This window comes from Callospermophilus lateralis, chromosome 11 (genome assembly GCF_048772815.1).
Source record: "Callospermophilus lateralis isolate mCalLat2 chromosome 11, mCalLat2.hap1, whole genome shotgun sequence".
NCBI lineage: Eukaryota > Metazoa > Chordata > Mammalia > Rodentia > Sciuridae > Callospermophilus > Callospermophilus lateralis.
This window is the reverse complement of record NC_135315.1, coordinates 7,496,860-7,521,383: the sequence shown is the minus strand read 5'-3', so window position 1 is coordinate 7,521,383 and position 24,524 is coordinate 7,496,860. Positions and strand designations below refer to the sequence as shown.

Sequence of the window (24,524 nt, the reverse complement as noted above, 5' to 3'; positions counted from 1 at the left end):
TGAGGCCCTCAAAATAAAAAGGGCTGGGGATGTGGCTTAGTGATTAAGTGTCCCTGGGTTCAATCCACAGTTAGAGAGAGAGAGAGAGAGAGAGAGAGAGAGAGAGAAAACACAAGAGGAGAAGAGTTGGATGGAGAAGAAATTCCAGGAGATTATTTATTTTTCCTTTTTTTAGAAAAATTGTTTTTTTAGTTGTAGTTGGACACAAGACCTTTATTTTATTTTTATGTGGTGCTGAGGATTGAACCCAGCACCCTGCACTGCTAGGCGAGTGCTGAACTGCTGAGCCACAACCCCAGCCCCTCCAGGAGATTCTTTTTGAAGAATCATGCTGCCAAGGGACCAGCCAAAGAATGGGGATGACTGGAAGAAAATGTGAGGTCAAAAAAAGGCATTAGAAGGGAAATAAGCTGGGGACAGTGACGCACACCTGTGATCCCAGCTACTCAGGAGGCTGAGGCAGGAGGATCACAACTTTGAGGCCAGCCTCAGCAACTTAGAGAGACCCTGTCTCAACATAAAGAGGAAAGAGGACTGGGAGTGTAGCTCAGTGGTAGAGCACCTGCCTAGCACGCCTGAGACCCTGGGTTCAACTGCTGGTCTCACCCCCCCCCCCACCACACATCTCAGAATGTGTTTGTGCCCTGTCAACAACAGCTTGGAGAAAGGACAGCCGTGGTGCAGGGCGGGGTGGGGTGGGGTGGGGAGGGTCATGGCTGGCCCCAGGCCCTTGGAGACGGGAGGTCAGGACGCAGGACCAACCAGGGGGCGCATATACACAAACAAGCCTTCTTGTCTGGGCACTGAACGCAGCTGGCTTCGGTAGACGATGATTAACAGCAGGAAGGACTTACGCAAAGTACACAAAGGGCCTGAGCCAGGTCCAGGTCCCCAGGGGGCCGGCGGCTGAGTACCAGTGCCAGGATGCCTGCTCCAGAGGCAGGCGCCGGGGCCCCTTTGGCTCCCCTGTGTCGCAGGCGCCCAGGGTCATGCCTGGCACGTCCCTGGTGCTGGGAAACACTGCAGGCGAGGATGTGCCTCCCGTAGACAGGGCTGGCTCAGGAGCGTGTGACCTGCCACCACTGTCCTCTACCACTCAGTGCCCTGTCCTTGCTTTTCTTATTGAGGTAATCGACAAATAAAAACTGTCTGTATTTAAGGTCATGCTCCGCGCACCGACCCCTGCAACCAAGCGCATCCACACACCCACCAGCTCACAGTTACTCTTTTTCCCTCTTGATCCTGGGGATTGAACCCAGGAGCACTTAACCACGGAGTGACACCTCGAGCCCTTTATATTTTGAGACAGGGAGTCCCTAAGTTGCTGAGGCTGGCCTTGACCTTGCGATCCTCCTGCCTCAGCCTCCTGAGCTCCTGGGATTTCAGGCGTGCACCACGGTGCCTGGCCTGAGTCATTGGAGTTGCTGGGATTACAGGTGTGACCACTGCTCCTGGCCCACCCTTTCTTCTGTGTGTGCGGAGAACACGTCAGCTCCACCCTCAGCAAATCTCCACTGTGCGGTTCTATAAGCTATGGTCACTACGCTGCTGTACGTGAGACCCCCCAGAACGAATCTGCCGGTGTATTTGGACTTCTTAGGCTCTGGGCGGTCTCCGTTTCTCCCCGGTCGGGCAATCACCCTTCTATGAGTTTGACTATCTTCTCTTTCCCTCGCCGCTGAGTGTGACTACTTTAGACTCCATGTGTACGAGAACTCAAGTAGCATGTGTCTTTCTGTGTTTGGCTTATTTCACTTAATAGAATGTCTTCTGGGTTCATGCAGGTGCGAGCGGCAGGCTTTCCCTTCTGAAGGTGGGTGACATTCCCTGCCTGTCTGCATCCACGCTGCACTTTCTCCACCCACTCACCCACGGGTCAACACTGAGGCGCGTTCCACATCTTGGCTGTGATGGATCAGGCTGCAGTGAATAGGGGAGGCAGATATCTCTTCCAGATTCTGGTTTCAAGACGGGCGCAGTGGTGCACCCCCGATCCCAGCCGCTCTGGAGGCTGAGGCAGGAGGATCTAATGTTCAGGCCGGCCTCGGCAACTTCGTGAGGGCCTGTCTCAAAATTCTAAAAAATCAAAAAGGGCTGGGGATGTAGCTTGTCACGAGCCGTCCACGGGCCGTGTGTGGGGACCGTTGCGCACAGTAGCCAGATGAGGGGTAGGTCTGGCACGGCAGACTCCCGGTCAGCGTGACGCAGGTGAGCCCTCTCCAGCTCTGCCTAAGATCCCGCACAGCACCTGAGATGGGTGTGACCTGCTAAAAGATGTCATCAACCTGAGGACCACTAGACATCAGGAAGCAAGACTCTGCCTTGGAACCTTATCCCTGCCTTTGATGTCCCTGTTATAAAATAAACCAAACTCAGGTCCTCTCTCTCTCCAGCGAGGAAGCGTGACCCTTAAGGTCAAAGAGCGTCCTGCCCTGGATTTAAAAAAACACTACTCTGTGTTGTGTGATTTTTTTTTTTTTTGTTGTTGTTCTCTTGTTCTTAGCTTAATGTTGCAGCCAGCCCGATTAAACCCAGTTTGTCTCCTCTGCAAGGGATGCGGTCAAGAGTAGCTCGGTCACAAAGTGCTCTGGGTTCGATCCTTAATCCCCCCCCCTCCCCCGCCAAAAAAAAAAAAGGGAAATCTTGATTTCAGCCAGGCCTGGTAGCACCTGTGATCTTGGACTGGGGAGGCTGAGGCAGGAGGATCACAAGTTCTAGGCCAGCCTCAGCAACTTACTTAGACTCTATCTCCAAAAAAATAAAATAAAATAAAATAAAAAGGGCTGGGGATGTGGCCTAGTGGTAAAGTGCCCCTGGGCTCTTATCCCCAGTACCAACCACACAAAAGCCCACTGATTTCACTTCATTTGGATAAATACCCACAAGTGAGGCTGCTGGATAATATGGCAGTTTGAGTTTTAACTTCCTGGGGAACCTCCGGGCTTCTCGGCACGGAGGCCGGGCCATCTGCACCCCGCGGACAGCGCACAGGGTTTGGGTTCCCCAGGCCCCTGCTATCTGTGACTCCTGGATGACAGCGCAGGTGGGAGCTGATATGTGGCCCTGGCTTCCACCTGCGCTTCCTGGTCGTTTGCGACGTTGAGAACCTTTCCACACCTGCTGGGTATTAATGGGTCCTCTCTTGAGAACGGTCTACTGGGGTCCTTCGCCCCACTTTTAAATCGGGACCACTGGTTTTCTTGCTCTGAGTTGAGTGAGCTCCGGGTTCTGGCTCTGAACTCCCGATCAGGGGCACCGTCTGCAGGTGTTTCCTCCCATCCTGCAGGTTGTCCCCTCTGTGCACTCTTCTCTGCTGTGTCCCCGTCCCGTCCTGCTGCACCTGAAACTGGCTGAGCTGCAGCCAGAGTGAAATATCCCCGCTGGGCGCAGACCAGCCGTCTGGGGAGAGCCAGGCTTTAACGCAGGCGCTCGGCCCGGGGGGGAGACGGCTGGGTATGGTGCCTTGTCCGAGCCCTGGACGACCCTGTCCTGAGTCCCTGGGGATTTCAGAGGCCGAAGCCCGAGGGTACTCAGGTCTCTTCTCTAGGGTGTTGTAGGTTGCATTCAGCCTACGCGCATCCTCTGGGCACTTCACCATCTCAAGGCTGCTAATCTCCCCCACGCAAAACGCAAATGCTGTGGCAACCGTGGCTGGTCCGTGGGTTTAGGATTAATGACAAGGTGAAGTCCATGCGTTCAGTACAGATTCTTCCTGGAAAACATATATTTGGCACTGGGGATATATGTGTGTATATATATTATAATTTGGTGCTGGGGATTGAACCCAGGGGCGCTTTACCACTGAGCTACATCCCAAACCCATTTTTAAAACTTCTTAGTTTGAAGCAGGGCCTCACTCAGTCCCCCAGGGTGGCCTGGGACCTGCCATCCTCCTGCTTCAGCCTCTTGAGCTGCCGGGATCACGGTGTGCGCCTCCGCACCTGGCCCCGGTAAGAGTTAACTTCCAGAAGGTGATGTCTGGACAGGCTGGTGCGCCGCGCTCTGCCAATCCCACTAAGCCGAACTGTCTGGCCGGATTCTAGAATCTTAAGAAAGCAACCGAGACCTGCAGAAGGAGATGGGTGTGATGTCCTTTTAACGTCACGTGACTGCTTCCGGGGTTGCACCCTGCTCCTCTCCCCCAGGCGGTGGCCCTGGGGTGCCTCCCTCCAGAAGGGCCTTCCTGTGGACTGACCTTTCTCAGGCCAGGCTTAGAACCTCCTTTATGTCTCTTAACCTCCTGGTCTTAGCACTGTCTCCCCGCGGAGGGCTCCACAGTCCACACCTGCAGCTTCGAGCCAGCTGGAGGTCCGTTGTGGCCCCAGCCTCTCTGAAGCGTCCTGCAGATGTCCAGCAGAGGTTTTGCACTGGACATATGTGGAGCTGGACGCTGGGTCCCCTCTGGCCTCCTCTTGGGTCCCCTCCTCCTGGGTCCTGGAGTGTCCGGTGGCTCTCCTAGGCCCTCAGTTCCTCTGGCTCTGTCTTTAGTGCGGAGGCCGAGGCCACCATGCCTCACGGCTGCTCTGCCTGGCGTGAGTCCCAGGGTCGCCTCACCTGGCTGGATCCGTCCCTCCTCCAGTTTCTGTCCTTTCATTTCTCAGCACAGCAGCCAGAGTGACCCTCCAAGTCCACGTTCCCAGTGTCTCTCCTCTGCCCAGGCCCTCCCGGGCTGTCATCTCTCTCGGGGTAAAATCCAAGCCCCCGAGGGCCCTCGGTGCCTGGCCTGCTCAGCACTCATCTCTCGTCACGCTCCCCAAGTCACTCTGGGGGCTCACAGGGCTCTCCGCTGCTCTGTGGACACTCCAAAGCCTGGCCGACCCCAGGACCTTTGCTCTTCCTGGAATGTTCCTCTTCTGGCCCTACGTGCCTTGTGCCCTGTATTCCTTTAAGTTTTGTTCGGGTCTCACTTCTTCATTAAGCTCTTCCCTAACAACCCTGTTTAAAGTTTCGAGGTTCCCCCTCGGATCTAAGCCCTCCTGGACCTGCTTAATCATCTGGCAGTCTTACTTATTTTGAACATTTGTGGTGTCCTCCCCCCTGAAAACTCAAGCTCCTATTGTCTCTTTGCTCACTGAGAACAATGCTGGGCAGAAAATAACTGCTCAATAAACACCCGTCAACCAGTGAATGAGAGACGGGGCTCGAGGCCTGCACATGAAGGGGCCCGTCCGCGCACACGGCACCCAGCCTGACCCCAACGCAGGATCACTTCAGCCGCGCTTGCTGGGCGGTGACACGGATGTGTGGCTCCCAGAAGGTGAACGAAGGCTGAGGTCAGCCCGTGTCCGTTTCCTCGGTTTGCGCCACGGCGGCTGCTCAGGTTCCGAGGTGGTTTCTGGAACCAGTGCCTGTCCTGGGTGCTCTGTGCGGTGCCTCGCGCCCACACGTTTCCTGGATCTGTGTGTGAACTCACAACTTCCAAACCTCGACAGTCTGGTGGCTGCCAGCCTGCGCTGGCTCCGTGCGGCGCCCTCCCCGTTCCTTGGGAGGCATACGCTGGGGTGCAGGATCGGGTTTTCCCAGCTGGCGCGCCTGGGCAGAGCCTGGAGGGTGGCATCCATCTTGGGAGCTTCCTTGGCAAGATGCCTCCCTCCTTCTCCCTCCGCCCTCCTCCTCCTGGATTCTGCCTTCCCTGGGCTGCGTGGGAGGCTTGCTGGGCCTTGCTGTGGCTGGGCCAGGGGGTCACCAGGCCCTGCGGCTCACGCCCTGTGTGCCCACACCCCAGGATGCTGCCCAGGGCTTTTCTCTGGAAGGACATGTACTGACCAGGACCAGCCAGCTACCAGAGTGGACCCGACCCTGGCTGGGGCAGGCCTCCAAGTTGGCCAAGGCTGCGTGTCCCAATGTCTCCAGTTAAGGGGACATGCTCCTTGGCCAGAGGCCTGAGTTCTGACTCTTTGCTATTCTGTGCCCTCGACAGGCTACCCACGCAGGGTCTCGGTCTCTTTACCCTCTATACCAGGGGCCACGACTGTATAATGGGCTTCCTCCTCTGTATCAAAGTCACCTGAACTGGCTTGGTTTCCTCATCTGTGTGATGGCGACTGGTATCAAAACCACCTGTCTAACGGGCTTTCGAGAGGATCGAAGAGTTCCAAAGGGCTCCATGAATTTTAGGGACCCATTAGAACACACGCCATCATCCAAAATCCAGAAATGATTTTTGAGCAGAGATTTCAAATGACCCAGCGGCACCTTGCCCACGGGCCATCTCATTAGTGTCAATGTTGCCATCAGGTGACCAGATAACTCCTTGGAGGGGCCATATGTCTGGGGCTGGGCTTGGCAGGGCAGGGGTGCCGCTAAGAGCAGAGGTGTGGCTGGATTTCTTGCACCTGGGTCCAGCTGCCCCCAGGACACTGGAGAGAATGAGCATCAGTTGGTCCCAGCTGTACAATGTTTGTGTGACTTGGGTCACAGCCAAGGTGGCAGTGCACCGTGGACCCCATGGGAGAAGGAGGGGCCTGGGACCTCTCCGGCCTGCACCCAGCCCCAGTCCTGCCTGTGCCTCTCTGCACCCCCTACTCTCTCGGAACCCCTACCTTGTAGCCCTGGATGTCTCCATTCTGGCTGTCCAGTGGGGGTGGCTCCCAGGTCACATCCAGTTGCGTGGCTGTGGTGCTGTGGACGGCCACGTTTCGGGGCGCTGCTGTGGGTACTGGGGGCAGAGGGGGTGGTGTGTGAGTGAGTGGACTCCAGGGAGAGGCGGGCCGCGGCAGCGCCTGGGGCTGGGTGGGCGCACTCACCTGCCTCCCCCACGAACACCTCCTGCGGGGGGCTCAGGGGCCCCTCGCCCACGGCGTTGTACACGCTCATCCGAATCTCGTAGCGCCTGTGCTTGTTCAGGTCTGCGGGCGAGAGTGGGGAGGGGACAGAGGTCACCGTCCCTGCGGGAAGGAGCCCACAGAGGCAGGCGGCCCCGCAGTCCCAGCCCTGTGTGAAGGCTCAGGAGCAAACAGGGAGGAGGCGCCCAGGGGCTCTCCGACTCCCGCTGCAGACTCTGACATGAGATGCGGCTGCTGGCCTCCTGGCCAGGGGTGACGTGGGACATACCCGACTGGGCACTTGAGATTGAAAGGGCCCTGTTAACTTTCATGCTGGGACAACTGTGTAAACCCAGCCTGTCTGGGTGCCCTGGGCCAGGGGACAGGCGCTCCCTGCTTGTCCTATGTCCTACCACTGTGAAGGCAAGTTCCCAGCCCCAGCCGTGGCCCCATCGTCCCCGTGTGCCGGCTCTTTTCCTGGGGGAAGTGCTGTGGGTGGACTCAGGGCCCTTGGATGCCAAGCGCACGCTCTGCCCCCAGCTGCAGCGCCAGCCCCCACTTGGCCCTAGAGGGAGGCTTGTCAGACGGGACTTCTGGCCCTGGAAGTCCCACGTTTTGCCAAGTTTGGGGCTTAGGGGGACATGCCTGGCAAAGCTGGCTCCCTGTCCGGGTGGCTGAGAGATTCCCCGCCCTCTGTACCCCTCCTTCTCCGGCTCCCTCCCCTCCCCCTTCTGCAGGTGGAAGTTCTAGGCACTGGGGGAGTCTCCTGGCTGACCACTGCGCAGCCTGTGGGCCCCGTGGGGCAGAGGGGGACAGTTGAGGGCGACTGGACTGGACAGGTGTGGCTTCCGCACACACGGCCCTGTGAGAGTGGCCCTGGGAAGATCCCTGCTAGGGCTTCAGGAACAGCAGGCTCTAGGTGAGCCGTGGCTGGGCCCGCTGGGGAGCCGCAGCCCAGCGCTCAGGGCAGGAGCGGCCCGGGGCGGGGAGATAGCGGGCTGAGACGAACCTCAAACTGGACCGATTGGGCAGCATCGATGGACACCTGCCCACCTGCCCAGCGGCACCCAGAGCTCCTACTGCAGACCTGCACCATCTCCCACCTGCAGGAGGCTGCGGGCTCCTACCCCACACCCAAGAGGGACGGGGTGGGCCGCCTGGTAACGGCCTCCTGCTTCCTGGGTTTGAGTCACTTGTGTGGAGGGTGGTCCTGTTCCTCAGGCACCCTGGGGCGCCTCGGCCTGGGGCGGGAGTTCTGCAGGACCCACTCCCCATGCCTGAGGAGGCCTGGGCCGCCCCAGGGCCGCCATGCAAGACTTACTGTCCAGCTCGCACTGCGTGAGGCTGGGCCGGCTCAGGTTCCGCACGGAGTACAAGGCTACGGAGAGCGGGCAGGGGGCCAGAGACAGCAGACAGAGGAGGTTAGTGCCACGTCCCGCCCCCAGGAAGCCGAGAGGGGAGCAGGGCCACCGAGGAGGAGCGGGCGAGAGCTGCGCCTTCCTGGGGGCCTGGTGGGAGTGCTGCTGGAAGACGCAGCTGCAGGTCAGCGCTGCCCCGTCCCAGGGGCACTGGCCCAGGGTCACGAGGACCCCTTGGAGCCCCAGGTGGCGTCCCTGGGGACAGCTCTGGGGACCCTCTAGTCCCAACCCGCTCTCCTGTTTCCAGGTACAGCCCCTGGAAAATCACCTTGAAATACCGGGGTCGTTAGTTTTCTCAGATGAACTGAAACAATCTTACTACCAGGAAACACGGGCGCCCGGCGGCTGGCTGACCGCAGCCAGGCTGGGCAGCGGGGCCAGGACCAGCCCCTGGACCCGGTGCTTCTACTTCTACACTAAGGCTCCTTTGCTAGGGGCTGCACCTGGCGTGCTCTGCTAACGGCCACTGGAGACACGGTGTGTGTGGGGGGGACTGTGGGGGGCTCGGGGGTCCGGCGGGTCCCAGGCGCCTCTCTTGGCGAGCGGCCCCACCAGGCCTGGTACCCTGGTCCTCTGTGCCCTGCCTGCTCCCCTGACCCTCTATGAGTCCCTGTGGAGCCCTGTGGAGGGGACACCCACGCCACGTCCTCTCCAGACTGGCCGCCCGCTGCGCCCCCACCTGCCAGCCTGGCTCAGCCTCCTGCTTTGGCTACTTCACTGCAACAGACTCCACTGGCCTCCCTGCCCCTGGCCCCCCATCCCCCGGCCAAGTCATCACCCTCAGCCACCAAAGTGGCCCTCCTAACACATAGGTCCAGCCCCGGTGTCCCTTGCTGATGGCCCTGCAGGGTCTCTCACTGGGCAGGGCCCAGGGCAGGGCAGGGACTCCCTAGAGGTGAGAGGGCCTTGACAGCCGCTCTTGGGGAGTGACCTGGCTTCTGTCCCTTTGGCCTCCTTAACCTGGAAAGCGCAGGCGTCCCTCCTGAGCCTGCTCGGGGCCTCCTGGGACGGCCTCCCTCTCTGCCCTTCCCAGGCCTTAGACCCCTCTTTCGGGGCTACTCCAAGAGGCAGGGACCTTGTCTCCATCACGGTGTGACCCGGGGTCTTGGGGCGCGTCGAAGGTGCTCAGTAAACAGAGAGTGAAAAGTGGGGACAGGGCAAGGCACACACGGGAGGAAGGCAGGCTGAGGTTAGGGGGCTTCAGGAGGCCGCGGGCTAGAGCAGGAGGAGGGTGCCCCCACCCTCAGATGTCACTCACAGGTGAGCTCCGCCCACTTGGCCCCAGGGTTGTTGATGCCTCTGAGAGTGAAGCCTCTCAGCCCCTCGTAGAGCAGCTCCCGGTACCGGATGCGGAAGCCCAGGAGGATGCCATTGACCTTGTCCTCAGCCGGCGGCTGCAGGGAAGGCGGTAAGACATGAGTGGGGGCCCGGTCGCTGCTCACCCCACGCCGTCCTCTCCCCCATCCTGCCTCCTGCAGCCCAGAGGGAGGGCTGTGCCTCAACATGAATAAATCAAATTAACATGGTGCATCTTTAATTCGCAGAGCGTTTCCAACAGGCGGCGGAGTCACCCAGCATTCCCTGTAAGGCAGGGAAAGGCAAGAACCACCATGCATTTCCCTCCAATAGGGAAGGAAACCAAAGCTCAGAGACGTTAAGGTACTTGCTCATGATCACACAGCCCTGGAAGTACAACTTTGAACGTCCTAGCTGTTCCTTGGCCAGGAAGCCCTTCCACGGCTCTCCCCAGGCCTGCTGAGCCCTCCTGACTACCTGGCCAGCACCTCCTGCCAGCGGAGCCCTCTCCCTGCTCCTCGGCACAGGGGAGGGTGAGTGTGCCCATGTGTGCTGCCCCACCCCCCCACCATCATTTTCTCCTTTGCTCTCTGCTCCCGTCCAAGCTGAGTTGGAGAAGAAGCTTCCAGAAAAGATGGGAGCTACTTTTTATGACACCTCTTTTACAAAACCTGCTGAAATGGTTCAGCCTTTTATCAGCCCCTTAATTGCTTTCTTGGCTGCTGCCAGCACTTCCCTGCCCCCTTCGCCAGGTTGGCCCCAATCTGCTCTGGCCCCTCCTGTCCCTTGCTCCTGGGTGTACCAGGGCATTCCCACTGAAGGCCCGCCCCTCTGATCCTGAGAGGCAGGGACACAGCTTGCCACCTTGGGGTCTGCGGGTGACCTGCTGAGCCAGAGGCTGGCCTGCAGAGGGCGCAGGAGGGTCCTGACGGGCAGGATACCCGGGCGGACTGGTCTGCGAGGTTTGCCCAGAATCCTCCCCAGGTCTGGCAGGACAGTGGTGCCCTCTAAAGAGCAGGCAGCCAGAGGAGAACAGTCAGGAGCCCACTGTCCCCGTGGAAGGGACCCCTGCACTGGCTGCTGGGTCTGGGGACCTGAGGGATCCTGGGAGTCCCAAGGACATTTCTGCCCCAGGATTTAGAGGACATGGGTTTATAAACCTGACCCTGCCTCTCACAAGCTGTGTGACCTGGGGCCCTGTGTGTCCCCTCCTGCATCCCCGCCAGCAGTACGGGGTGCAGGCGCCTGCCTGGTGTCTCTGGAGGGTGGAGCAGGTGTGGGGTGTGCAGAGTGTCCTGCTCGGGTCCCTGTGTCCTGCCTTTCCGTGTGCTCTAGGGGAGAGAACCCTGGGGGGGTCTTGGCTTTCTGTTCCCAGTGCGAAGCTTGTCTGAGTCCCTCTGGGAGCCCCCGCTGCTGCCCATACCTGCCATCGGATCAGCACGGAGGTGGTGGTGTGGGGTGTCACCGACAGGATGGTGGGCGCTTCATCAGGGGCTGTGGAGAGACGGACAGGTGGCTCTGGGGCTGGAGCCTCAGCCCTAGGGAGCCGTGGGGCCCAGACTCTGCCGACAGTGGACTGGGTCACCGCCGTGTGCCCACCAACCCAACCTCCGCAGAACAAAGGGCCAGTGCAGAGGGAGAGAGGGACCCAGTCCAGACCGACGGTCCCGAGCCTTCCATGCTGCCCGAGAGCCACAGGCCTCCTGGGCTGCCCCTGCCCCCCCTCAGGAGCTTGTGAGACATCTGAAGGGTGCATTTCAGTGTCCGGCTGGGTCTGGGACCTGAGCCCTTGGCAAAGGCCCCTCCGGCCCTCTCCACCTGGGGGTTCCGCCCTGGAGGTGGAAGGGCCCAGCAGCCCGTGACCTTCATCTTCAGAGGCTTGTCCCCTCCCCCAGCAGGGGCCCCTCAGTGCCAGGAAGCAGTCAAGGGCCAACGGCAAGAGGCCCCAGTTGGGGAGGAGGCACTGACCGGCCTGCAGGGTGGTCAGTGATTCCGACTCCTCACTGAACTCGCTGTCCCCAATGTCATTGGTGGCCTTCACTCGGAACTTGTAGGAGGTGAAGGGCTTGAGCCTGTCGGGGGTGAGGGGTTGGGGTTCAGTGGCAGAGGACCCCTGAAGACCCTGTCCAGCCACCGTCTCTCTGGTCTCTCTCTGCTCAGGGAAGCGGGGCAGACCCCCCAGACAGATGGGGACACTGAGGCTCAGAAAGGACCTCTGTTACCGAGGGGTCAAGTTGGACCAAGAGCCCCGGCCATGCCTGCACGGGGGCCCTTTAGCTGCCAGGATAAGCCACGGGTCCCCAGGCCCAGCTCGGGAGGCCCAGGCAGTCGCAAGACCACCCAGACCTCCCTCCCGGTTTTAAAGCTCTCAGGGCCCCTCCAGACGGCCCTTCCTGTCCCGAGCCGGGAGCTGAGGACAGCGAGGCTCTCCAGGGAGACCAGTGTGGACTCGGGGGTCCACTTCCTCTCCCAGCAAGTGTCTGTGTTCCTGACGGAAGGCGGGCAGGAGGAGAGGCGGCGCCAGGAGACAGGCAGCCACCGGGAATTCCACGGAGCCAGAGTTGGGAGGGAAGCTGGCCCTGGCAGAGTCGCCGTGAGGGCTGCAGGCTCCTCCTCCTGAAGAGGGGACGCCAGGCTCCAGAAGCACCAAGGAGGTGGCCCCGACAGGGAGGGCGGGGGGAGGGGTGGGGGCAGTGGCCCTGCTGGGGGGACCCGCCGCACCTGTCCACGGTGAAGCTGGAGGCGTTGTGGCTCACGGAGGCCGAGTGCAGCGCCCACCTGCCGCCGGGCAGCTCGCGGGTCTGGATGGTGTAATAGCGCACAGGGGACAGCCCGTCGCTGCCCGGCTCCCAGGACAGCAGCACGCTGCGCGCCTTCACGTCCTCCTGCTGCACGGTGGGCTTGCTGGGGGGCTGCGGGCGGTCTGGGAGGCGGCGGAGGGGCAGGGCAGATGAGCAGTGCCACCCCACTTCCAAGCACCCAGACCCTGCAGGGTCCCCGCCCAGCACCTGCCAGGCTGCCCGAGTCCCAGGAGTGTGTCTCTGGGCCAGACCCGTGTCCTTCCTTCCTTTTCCTGGAACCCAGGGGCCCTTGGCCTCCAAGCCACACCCCAGTCCCCCCTTTTTATTTAGAGACAGGGTCTCAATAAATTGCTTAGGGCCTCCCTAAATTGCCCAGGCTGGCCTTGAACTGTCGATCCTCCTGCCTCAGCCTCCGAGTGCTGGGATGGCAGGTGTGCCACACCCACCTGGCTAGAGCTCACTTGCCATTCCAGGCCAGGACCTGGCTGCCCCCCCCCCCAGGCCTCCCCGGCCCCCATGGGCGGTCGGTCACCTCTCTTCTCGGTGGTCACCACCAAGGCCTCGGCGGCCTCTCCCCAGCCTTTGCGGGTCTGGGCGGTGATGCGAAACAGGTAGACGGACTCTGGCTTGAGGCCGGTGGCTGTGTACTGGCGGGCGCTGGGGGCCAGCACGTCCACGGTGGCGGTGTTGGCGGTAGTGGCGTTGAGCCTGTGCGTGATCTGGTAGGCTGTGGGCAAGGGGGAGAGGGTGGCCCTAGAGGCAGGTCCTTCTTCCCTCAGCCTCAGCAGTGTCTGCACTCGGGCGCTGGGCGGGGCCCTGTTTGCCTGGAGCCCTGGGGTCACTTACAAACCGCAGCGGCCCTTGGGGAGTGTGGACTGAGGGGTGCACACAGAATCTGGGCTCCTATGTCAGCCCTCATAGGAGGCTGAGCCCGCTGGGAAGCGGCTGAGCTGGAATTCCAGCCCGAGTCTCTAGGCTAAGGGCTTGCGGCCCTGCCCACTGTCTTGTGAGGCGTGGCGTCCCCCAGAGCACGGCTGGCACAGGCCTGGCACGTCCAGGCGTGGGTGTGCACCCTCCGTCTGTGGGTGTGCACGTGTGAGTCTCTGTTTCACTTTTAATTTCTTAGAAACTGGGTCTCGCTATGTTGCCAGCCGGCCTGGAGCCCCTGGGCTCAGGACATCCTCCTGCTCAGCCTCCGGAGTGGCCGGGACCCCAGGAGCCCGTGGGCCACCATACCTGGGAAGCCACCACTGTAAAGGTGAGAGTGCAGAGGCCGCAGGGGAGTGGACTTGCTCAGCCCTGCCTTCGGCTCTGGGAGTGTGTGTCCAGGGAAGCTGGACCTTTGGTCTGTGGCCTCCCTCCTGGGTGCAGGCCCAGCTGTGAGCATGGCTGGGCTGGACGGGCCAGCGCATCCTCGTGGCCCCCCAGGGAACAGCCGTGGAGGTTTACGAGGTGCTCAGAGGCTGAGGACTGGCGTTTGGAGGCATGGCCCCAGCCAGCGTCCCCGGGGTCTGAACTTGGTCTTGTCCTGCAGCAGGTCATGCAACAGGCAGGGACTTGCAGCCAGGGAAGCGGGACTCGGGTCCTACTCTCAGGGGCCACCGACACTTGTTGCCCCAGCTCCCCTCTCCCCGTCACTGAACGTGCCTCCCCCTCCTTCCTGCAGACGGGGCTCTGGAGGGGCCGGGCTTACCCAGGGATGATGCCGTTGGGGGTGGCAGGGGGCTGCCAGATCAGCCGCACTGATGTGGTCCTCACCTCCGGGAACAGGATGCCCATGGGTGGTCCTGGGACTGGAGGGGACACAGGGGAAGAGGCTGACAGGCTCTGCTCAGCCTCAAGCACGTCCAGCTGCAGCAGAGTAGACCGGCGGGTGGAGGGGGACAGGGCCACTCCGTGCGGCTCAGTGAGTGCTATGGACAGCTGCTCGTGCTAGTACCCGGTCAGGGACCAGTGACACAAAATGAGCTCCGGGAGGCTTCTGTCCTCAACATAGGTGTGTAGAAGGTGGAGTGAGGCTTGTGCCCTCCCAGCAGGTGTTCTTGGCGGAACCTGGGGCTCCGGCCTTGGTCTGTGCACACCCTTAGAACCTGGCAGACGGGCCCTGGCCTGGGGCTGGGGCTTCATCTTTAGATTTATTGACTTGGTTTTGCAGTGCCAGGGGCGGAACCGGGGCCTTGCTTGTACTAGGCAAGTGCCTGCCGCTGAGCTGCGTGCCAGCTGGTCTGGGTTAGAAGCCCCTGCTCTGACTTCGGTCCACTATGGGGGGCGGCTGGGGGGGCGATGGTAAGTAAGCACCACCCTGAGCCTGCACGTCTGCCTCTCTAGATCTTGCTCTGGAATTTCTGCTCAGACGACCCCAAGGATGCTTCCAGGGTCCTCAGAGCCACCTCCTGGGGCAGACTGCACCCTGGAACCCAGGATGGTCCAGGGCAGCTGTTCTGGGGGTACGGGTAGAGACTGAGGGGGGTGGGTGGGGGTGCGTGGGGGTGATGCCCCCTCCCAGCACAGGATGCCAAGAGGGCCGAGGTCTCCAAGCCTGAAGCTGGACCCCAGGTCACTGTACCTGTGGACTTGTCCAGGCAGGGGGATAGGGTAGAGTTAACTTAACCGCCCATTAGCTTGATCTATGATTCAGAGGACCCACACCTGGCGCTGGCTTCCTCCACACTCCTGTTTGCATCTGGGCATTTTTGTGGTGGGCAGGGCGTGAGGATGGGCGAGGGAGAGGGAGGGCACAGGACCCGTGGGTCCGCCTGGCCCCAGGGCATTGCTGGAGGGACGAAGGCTAGTCCTGGCTCCTGGAACTTCTTTGTTGGAAACAGAACCAGGAGGCTCCTGCCCTGGAAAAACCAAGACTCTCCCTTTCACAGACGTCACTCAAGCAAACCTGCCCCGGACAAGACAGAGATCAAACAGGCGCACAGTCCCCATCCTACCCTTGCCCTGGAGAGAGGCCAACAGACAGGACCAGCCCTCCGCCCATCCTCACCACGTCATTTCTTCCTTAGGGACACGCAGGCTGGGATCAATGTCCCCTTGCAGAGAGTTAGTAGCCCCTAGTGACCAGTTCCCCACCGGAGGAGCCCGAGGCCACGGCTCCCATGGGCAGAGCGGGATCCCGGGGCGAGGCCGGGTGGGCAGAGGAAGGTGGCCCCCCACAGGCGTTCCCGACTTGCTGGGACTTGGACTCACCATCGTCCAGTGTCCGCTCCAGGATGGGGGGGTGGCTGGGGCTGCCATCCCCGATGCGCGTGAAGGCCAGCACCTGCACCTCGTACAGCACGTACTTGCCCAGGCCCGTGAGCTGGGCGCTGCGGGACGCGTTGCCCTCCACCAGCCAGGACCGGGGCTGGGAGTCCGAGTCCTTCTCCTTGTACCTCACCTGCCAGGGCCCGGCACAGGGAGGACCTCAGGAGGGGCTCATGCCCAGGAGCAGGCCGTGTGGGGACCGGGCAGGCAGACTGGGGCACCTAGCGTGACCCAGGGGGCCCAGGGTGACGGCAAAGCTGTGCACTCAGAGGGCCGGGACACGGGGCTTGCGTGGCGTAAAGCTGGACGGCCCCTGAGGAGCCTCGGGTGGGCACACGGGCTGGGAGGGAGTGTGGCCTCCTCAGGCTCACGGGAGGAGGGACACACGGGACAAGGAGTCTGCCAGGTCCCAGGTCAGGAGCAGCTGTAAGAAAACTCCAGCAGGCCCTGGGAGGCTGCGGTTTGGGGTTGCTTTGTTCCCCGAGGGCCCATGCATGGGTGCTGAGTCCCCACCTGATGGGACCTTCGAGGGGTGTGCCCTAGTGGGACCCTGACCTCAGGCAGGATTGACGTAGTTCTCATGTGACCCCTTGGGAGCTCCACAGGAGACTGTCACAGAGGCCCGAGCCTGGCCTTGCTCAGCTCTCCCCAGTTTCCTGTACCCAGATGTGACCACCTTTCCAGCAAACTCCTGCTGTGGCCAGCTGAGACACGTATGTGACATAGCTGAGAGGACCCTCACCAGAGCAGAGCCTATGCAGACACCAGGTCCTTGAGCCTCCCCAGCTGTGGGCTAAACAAACCTCTTTATAAGCGAACCTGTCCCAGGTGCTTTGTTACAGTAATGAAAACCTGACGAATACAAAGACAGAGCTGAGCAAGGCTGGGCCCCCTAGCGTGGCCTCTTGGAAGAAGGGGCACAGCCCTAAGGACCTAGACCTGTTTCCCCACCCCTAAGGGCAGGAGATTCCTGGTTGATGGGAAGCCAAGAGACCCCATATCCACTCTAGAAGGCAGAGGCCTTGAGGGTGACGAGGCAGGACACCTTGGATGGAGAGGCTGGGTGCCCAGTGCAGGGAACCCCCCCTCTGGTCCTGAGACTCACCTTGTAGCCCAGCACGAGCCCATTGCGGTCTGCCTCGGGGACCTCGTTCCAGCGAACCAGCATGCTGCTGGAGGTGGTGGCCAGTGCGGACACGTTGGTGGGGCCAGAGGACGGGACTGAGGGAGGGAGGGAGCCGAGAGCGAGAACTGAGCCCGAGTCCCTCTGTAGTGGAGGGAGGGGAGCGGGGTGGGGGCAGAGGAGCTGCTCCAGGTGGCCGGCTCCCTCAGAGGACAACCCAGCGGTCACTCTGCTCTGAGGCCTTTGGTTTGGGCATGTCCAGATGCTGTTCTGGTTTCTGATTTGCCTCCCTCATTGTCCTGCTCAGACTGACCTCAGTGGGCCTGTGCAGGGAGGAGGGGCGGGGACAGGGACCAGGAGGCCCCCGAAGCTCCTGGTCAGGTAAAGGGCTAGGAGAAAGCCCCAGGTGGTGACCTGCGTGGACACGAGGGCTCCCTGAGACTGGGGCTCTTGTTCTATGGGTGACCCCTTAGGAGCTGCTGGTTCTGTTTCTGGAATGTTCCGAGAGTGACCCCTTCACTGGACTCCATCTTGGGCTCTTTCCAGCACCGCTGGGCGTCAGGGCTAACGCTGAGGGCAGTGGGGACGGTCCCGGGGAAGGCGCAGGCCCGGGGTCTGCCCGGCACTGGGCAGAGGGAAGCTGCTCAGGCTGCTTGAGGACAGTCCCAGCCTGCTGGCCCTTGGACAGCCTGAGGGCAGAGGGACAGGGACAGGAGGGGGGTACCTGACTCCCGGGTCCTGCCCACCACCGTCTGGCTCCAGGGCCCGCTCCCGATGGCGTTGAAGGCCTGGACCTGGACGCGGTACTCGGTCCACTCCTCCAGGTCCTCGATGGTGTACTCCCGCTCCACGCGGTCCGGCACCACGTGGCTCAGCGTCTTGCCGTGGCCGTCTGACCGGCTGTACTTGATCTTGTAGCCCACGGACTCGGGGTTCCCGTTGTATTCCATCTCTGGGAGAGGCTGTGGCCAGGCGGGGCAGAGCGCCATGAGGCTGGGACACCCGTGCAGAGAGAACTGCCCGGCACCCCGGGCCTGGCCTCTTCCTGGCCTGCAGGATGACCTGGTCCACTGTCCTGGCTGCCAGTGTCCCCGAGAGGCGCTGCCCTGGCTGGGGGTGCACATGGTGTCTCCATCCCGTCTCCTCTCCCCTCCAGGCTCCGAGGAGGAGCAGGGCCATCTCCACTGCGCACGTGGCTAACTTACGCCCAGGCCCAGGGACTTGGTCCTGTTTAGGAGACTTGAGTGCCTTTGGCTCTGGTTGTCTCGCTTGCCTAACTCACCTGGCCTCAGCGCATGCTGCCCTTGGAGGAGCAGACACACAGAGAGGACATCCCCTGGATATTCCCTCTCATTTCCAGGAAGTCCTGCTATCCAGCACACCTCAGTCTCTCCTGATGCATGTTTAGCTTTCTGCTAGTTCAAGTCTCACCAAAGAGAAAAGGGAGATTCTGTTCCTGGGCATTAGCACCAGGCCAGAGGGGCCGTGGTCACTGGCTCAAGGTTGTTTGGTGAACCTGGCCAGTGCTGATGAGCAGAGGAGGTGGGTGCCTGTGGCCTGCAGCCGAGAGCTTATCTTCACTGCCTTGTATTGGACAGAGTGGAGCTGGGCCACCTGTGGTCCCCTCCTCTTGGTCAGCCTCCCCAGGGCCTCCCAAGGACGCACGGTCCACAGCTCACCACCCGGAAGCCACTTAGTCCAGCTCCTCCCTGGCCCTGTCTCAGTGGCTGACACCACCCCCACCCCCCCCGCCCACCCTCTGCAGACCCTTAGTGAAGTGGACCAGAGACTGTTAGAACTGAACCGAGGGGTCAGGGAGCCCGAGGTGGGGTGGAGCCCCACCTGCTGCGGAAAGTGACGGGTGTGCACCGCCAAGTGGGTCTGAGAGGCGCCGGCCACAGGGCACAGCCACGGCTCCCCACCCTCCTGTGACCTTTCAGTATTTGGAAACCTCCAAGTGAGACTCAGGAGGTGGAAGTGGGGGGCCAGCTGGGGTGGGGAGGGAGGCCACTGGCTCCCCACGGGTGCTAGTACTGCTAATGCCTACCCAGGTGACAGCCATTGGCACCATCTGTCAGGCCGTGTCCCAGGGTGACGGGCAGCCATGCCCTGTGCTCCCTGCCACCACCCTGCGGCAGGTCCGTGCAAGCTGTGTTTTGCACGGTGAGTTGAAGACCTTCGTGGGAACGAGGCAGGGGTGGTCAGTGGGCCCAGCAGAGGCTGGCACCCTCATGAGCTCCTTCAGTGCAGGGCTCTGGGTTCCCTAAGGAGCCCAGGAGGCGGGGTTGCCCCCCACCTTGGTCTAAGAATTCTCCTTTCTCCCCGGACCTCTGGGGGCCGGCTGCACAGAGGAGGCTGTGGAGAGACTGTCTCTGGCGTTCCCTGGACCTGGAGGCAGAGGGCTCGGTGGCCGGGGTTGTGGATTGGAGGTAGACTCTCTGGGTGGGACCTGGCTCTGCTGTGAAGTAGGGGTGCGGGAGGGTTGAGGGTGCTGGGCAGGTGGCCAACCTCGCTCTGCCCCAGTAGGGGGTGTGGGAGGGTGTGAAGGTGCTGGGCAGGTGGCCAACCTCGCTCTGCCCCCGTAGGGGGTGTGGGAGGGTGTGAAGGTGCTGGGCAGGTGGCCAACCTCGCTCTGCGCCCGTTTCCTCTTCTGCTAATTGGGGACCAAGCTCAGCCTGCTGCCACGGGCCTGCTGAGGTTCAAGGCCTGACTCTGAATGAAGCACCTGGCAGGAGAGGGAGCCCTAGCCGCTGCCTCCTGTAGGGCCAGCAGGGTGACAGCCTCATGCTCTCCCTGGCCCCCTCCCGCTCAGCAGCAAGTGCTCACTCTCTGACTGAGCGCAGATCCACCACTCAATCCAGACCCACCGAGAGAGCTGTGTGGCCAAGGCAAGTTCATAACCTCTCTGAGCCTTGCTTTTTTTTTTTTTTAAGCTATACATTGGGAGGGTAACGTGTCCTTTGTATAGTTTCTGAAATGATTAAATGTGCATTTGGCCAGTGCTCAGTAAAAAGCGTTCTGGCCTTTCCATTGCTTGGGGGGCGTTGGCTCATTCAGCCACGGTTGATTATCGGGCAGCTTATCTACAGAAGTAAGAAGTATATTTTTTAAAGTAAAAAAAAAAAGAAGCAAGGAGAAGGCGGATAGGTCCTCTCTGCAGGCCCCCTCTGGGGCCAAGACGGCTTCCCAGGGTGGGGGTCAAGGGGACACCCCCCACCCCAGTGCCCGTTCCCCGGGGCGCCTCACCATCCAGCGGAGCCACAGGCTGGTCTCGCTGGCTGTGCGCAGGGTCACATTGGCCGGGGCCATGTCTGGGGGCGCCTGGAGGGTCTGGATCTTTCTGGAAGGCTGGCTGGGAGGGCTGGTGCCCACGATGTTCACCTGGCGCATGCGGAAGCTGGGTGGGGCGAGGGTGTGAGCAGGACTGGCCAGATGTCCCCCCCCCCAGGGCCCCGCGTGGCTGCGCCTCACCTGTAGTAGGTGAAGGGGTTGAGGTCGGGCACCTCCATGGAGCGGGCGTCGGGCTCGTTGCCGAGTTGGTGGACCAGCAGCCACTCCTCGCCCTCCCCGACCACACCCACCTGGAAGAGGGGTGACCCTTAGAATCCCTGGAGGTGGTGCCGGGATCTGCGCCCTGAGCGAGTCACCCGTGGGCTTCCGACCCCGCGGCCCCAGCCCCGCAGCAGGCGTCACCTGAGCTTCCACCAGCCAGCGGGAGATGGAGGTCTTCCCGTCGTAGCCCGGCCGGAACTGCAGGGTCACGGAGCGGGGCCCGATGTTGGAAATGCCCAGGTTGGTGGGGGCTCCTGGGAGTTCTAGGAAAGGGGGACGGCAGGAAGGGCGCGTGGGGCGCTGCTCCCCGTGGAGAGACTCGGCGTGGGGCGGGCTGTGCGTCCTCTGTTCCTGAGAGGCCCCGGGGTCCCAGGGGAGGTGTGGCTGACACGGGGCGTCTGATGGGGAGCCATGTTGATAGCAGGGGACTGACAGGTTGGGGACTAAGGGGACCTCCCAGGGCCACCTAGGCCAGAGGCCACCCTTGGCAGATCTGGGTGTGAGTGAGATGCTGGGGAGGGAGTCAGCGGCAGCACAAAACCAAGCCGGGCTCAGGAGAAACCAAACAGGACCCATCCTCCCCATCCTTCCCCACCCTTACAAAGCCTTTCATACTCAAAGGAGCTGAGGAGGTGAGAGGGACACGTGGGGACAGGTGTCCCTTCCGTGGCTGGAAGCCAGCTGGACTTTCTGGGTGACAGTGATAAATCCCCTGAATCAGAGAGGCCACCGCCTCATGGGGAGCCTGGCGTGTGGGGTGTGGGGCACACGAAGCCTCTGCCTTGTTCAGAGCTGCGGGGAGGCGCCGTGGCCCAGGGCCTCCATCTAGAGACCTGGGGCCACAGGGGCTGAGCCTGCTCAGGGGGGGACCCCGGGTGGCGGGACCATAGGGCCGGGAGGGGTCTGGGGGAGGGCGCCAGGATTCCCGCAGGCAGGGCGCTCCCCGGCAGGCTCCTCTCGGGAGACCAGCAGGGCCGGCTCCACCTACCTGGAGGCACCCCAGAGGAGATGGTGGAGGCGGACACCTGGCCCTGGCCCTTGGAGGTCATGGCAGCCACCTCGATGGTGTAGGTGGTGAGCGCGGTGAGGCCCGTGACGCGGTACTCCAGGGTCACGTTGGGCAGGTAGTGGGTCACGCGGGTGTTGGTCCGGTTGTACTCCTCCCAGGAGATGCGGTACCCTGGGGGAGCCCCGTGGTGGCCTGAGCTCGGGGGACCCTCAGCCCCGCTTGCTGGGCTTCCCACTTCCCACCAGCTCGATGGCTCCCGCCACGCTGGGAACAGTGGGGCCAAGGGAGGTGGAGCTGCTGGCCGGAGGCTCTTGGTGGGCTGTCACCTGGCCAGGCTCCGCTTTAGAGCGGGCACGTCCTCACGGCAGCCCCCTGAGCCCCAGAGACCTCTAGGGCCCCGTGATCTGGGACAGAGACACCAGGATGGACTGGAGACAGAGGTGCCAAGAGCCTTCCCCGAGGGGGCCTCTGGGTCCAGGTGGGGACTAGCTCTGGGGAGGGACAGCTGGCCTCTCCTGGCCCGTCTGCACTCTGCTGAGGGGCAGCTGGTGCCTACCTGTGAGGATGCCGTTCTTCTCCCCTGGCTCTTGCCAGCTGACCTTCAGCGAGGTGTCCAGGATGTCACTGAAGCTCAGGTGTCCCACGGGCCCTGGCACTGTTCCCCGAGAGGGCCAGTCAGAACCGGAGCGCGGCCACCGTCGAGGGACAGTCCGCGGTGCGGCGGGGTGCTCGGGTGGGGCTGAGGGACAGGGGCTGCCGGAACCTACCATCCTCATGGGTGCGCACCAGCTGAGGGCTGCTGCGGGGCCCGTCCCCCGGGGTGGTGAAGCACAGCACCGAGGTGAAATACTCCGTGAACTTCTTCAGCCCCGACACGAAGCCCACGTGGATGCTGTCTTGAAAGTTGGGCCGCGCCGTCACCATGGTGACCTCCTCTTCCTGCTCGGGCTCCCAGGCGATCAGCTGGGGACAGGCCAGCAAGATGGTTGGAGAAGAGGTTGGGCCGGTGGACAGTGTCCAGGAGCTCAGGTCCAGGGTTTCCTCGTCCCCGGGAAGGGATAGCCCTCAGGCTCCCGAGGCCCCGTGGCCCCGTGTGCGCTGTGAGGTACTGCTCCGTTTCCTGAGCCTCTGAATCTGGGCCAGGTACAGGCTGGGTGCTTCCTGTGAGTGTCTGTCCCCGATTTTAACAGGGACCCCACAAGGGAGGCATTTTACCAGGACCAGCTTGGCGGTAACTGGCAGGCTCAGTACAAAACTAAAACGAAGAGATCCTCGTTCAAAAAGAATCCCAAGATGTTTGGGCCAATGCGCGGTTGCAGACCTAAGGAGATGCCTTTACTTCACAGGTGAGCAGACGGGGCTCCGAGGCTGAGCGACCTCAGGTTCCAGGTTCCCACCTTTCTCCCTGGGGCTGAGGCAGCTCTTCCCTAGAAGGGTCCAAGGGTCACGTCCCATAAAACTGAGAGCTTCTCATTTTGTGGGGTACTGGGGTTGAACTCGGGGCACTCCGCTGCTGAGCCATACCTCCAGCATTTTTGATCTTGAAACAGGATCTCACTCAGTTGCCCGGGCTGGCCTTCCACTGGACCTGCTTCTGCCCAGCCCCTGGACTGTCACTGGACTGTAGGCCTGGCCACCGGCCCTGCCACTCGGCTGGCAACTTGGTTTGTGGGTGTCCCTATTATGCTCCCACAGTTGCTCCCCATCAGGATTTAGTCTTACAGTCACCTGGAGGTGGGGCGTCCACACCTGGGAATGCGCGCTGCCTGTGAACCCCCCGTCGGCTGCCTCGGCCTGGCCCTCCTGGTCCCCTTCCTGCTCTCTCACCCCACGCCCTGTTTCCTGGCCCTTCATCTGTCTCCCACAATGACAGCTGGCCTCAGAGATTCCTCGTTTACTTGAAGTTGATTAAATAGCCATTAATGGTGAAAAGCTACACTCGATGAGTTTTAATAAGCACGGGTATTTATAGATATAAAACAATACCACGCCAACGTCTCCGATTAACTCACGCCCGTAACAATGCTTAATCTTCTCCTTTTCAGGCCTGAGTGTTTACAAAGGATGTTTTGAAATTTAATTGGTATTGTGAAAAGATAGCCTATAGCCAGTTAATTAGACACTAATTAGACCCTAAAAATACTAATCAGAAATACTAAGTGGCATTTAATAAGTATGTTAAATATCCTCTTTATTTCAGTTATCTTGTTTCATAGCAATTAAATTGCTGAACTTCTTTGGAGTAGATGAAGAAACAAGTTTAATGTTTTAATTTAATTTAATTAATGTAAATTTGAATTAATTACGCTGTTGGAATTAATTGTGTGGTGTGTTCCCTAGCAAGTGTAAAATTTGGGTAAATATTATTTAATTGGGCTTACGCCAATCAAAATTACTACTATTTTTTAAAAAATAAAAGAAGAACAATGTCTTTATAGGTGCCTTGCCCCCCAAAATGGCCCACAGGAGGTGCAGGTAAGGAGAATGTGGTTTTGAGGACTAACAATATGGACTTCATAGCTGGGCCTGGTGGTACATGCCTGTGAGCCCAGAGACTGGGGAGGCTGAGGCAGGAGGGTCTCAAGTTCAAGGCCAGCCTCAGCAACTTGGCGAGACTCTGTCTCAAAATTTAAAAAGGGCTTGGGAAGGAAAGAAGAAAACAGAAGGATGCTGTGAGGTGGCTCAAAGGTCCAGCCCTTGCCTAGCGAGCACAAGGCCCTGGGCTCATTCCCCAGTCAAAAGGACTTGGTGACCTACAGTTCCACATCTGACGTCCTAGCCCACGACAGTGGCAGATTGGTGGCTGCTTCTAACCATCTACTCTGGGGTGTGGAGTGCAGGACGGTGACATTCCTGAGGTCCCTGGCAGGTAGCCCCCTTACAGTGGAGAAACCCTGTAATGGAGGACAGCGTGTAGGGGACACAGAATGCGCAGCCACCAGGGGGAAGGAAGGGGATGGCTTTGGAGGTGGGACCCCTAAACCCGAGCCCAGCTCTGTCCCTTGCTGTGTGACCCTGGGAAAGCCACTCCTCCTCTCTGAGCCCTGGCAGGAGGCGGGGATAGCGTTGGCCACCCAGCAGGACAGGGGATGCCTCTTGCAGGATGTGGGTGGGGAAATCTCCCCAGCTCCTCCACTGCTCCCTGAACCCCAGGGAAGAACATGTGGGAAACCAGCGGCTATGGTCACGGCGAGAGGGGAGCTTTGGGTAGGGTGAAGTGGGTCCAGGGGGATGGAGGACGAGGGCAGGAGGCGGTTTTCTGATGTAAGCTTGGTTTTTGAATCACACATAGATTTCCTATTTTCTTTT

The 24,524-nt window shown here is 60.9% G+C and overlaps 1 protein-coding gene across 1 annotated transcript in view; it reads right to left on the bottom strand.

Moving 5' to 3' along the window:
- The window catches only part of Sdk2 (sidekick cell adhesion molecule 2), a 231,757-nt gene that overhangs the window by 30,310 nt on the left and 176,923 nt on the right, over positions 1-24,524 (bottom strand). The window contains exons 20-37 of the mRNA XM_077110562.1: positions 21,983-22,178; positions 21,772-21,870; positions 21,195-21,386; positions 20,348-20,469; positions 20,126-20,235; positions 19,901-20,051; positions 17,379-17,616; positions 16,637-16,752; positions 15,475-15,664; positions 13,973-14,072; positions 12,812-13,032; positions 12,200-12,401; positions 11,447-11,550; positions 10,902-10,972; positions 9,441-9,576; positions 8,086-8,142; positions 6,747-6,848; positions 6,543-6,658 (exon numbers count right to left, since the gene is read on the bottom strand). Of these exons, the coding sequence (XP_076966677.1) occupies positions 6,543-6,658; positions 6,747-6,848; positions 8,086-8,142; positions 9,441-9,576; positions 10,902-10,972; positions 11,447-11,550; positions 12,200-12,401; positions 12,812-13,032; positions 13,973-14,072; positions 15,475-15,664; positions 16,637-16,752; positions 17,379-17,616; positions 19,901-20,051; positions 20,126-20,235; positions 20,348-20,469; positions 21,195-21,386; positions 21,772-21,870; positions 21,983-22,178 (2,523 nt within the window). The remainder of the gene's footprint in view (positions 1-6,542; positions 6,659-6,746; positions 6,849-8,085; positions 8,143-9,440; positions 9,577-10,901; positions 10,973-11,446; positions 11,551-12,199; positions 12,402-12,811; positions 13,033-13,972; positions 14,073-15,474; positions 15,665-16,636; positions 16,753-17,378; positions 17,617-19,900; positions 20,052-20,125; positions 20,236-20,347; positions 20,470-21,194; positions 21,387-21,771; positions 21,871-21,982; positions 22,179-24,524) is intronic.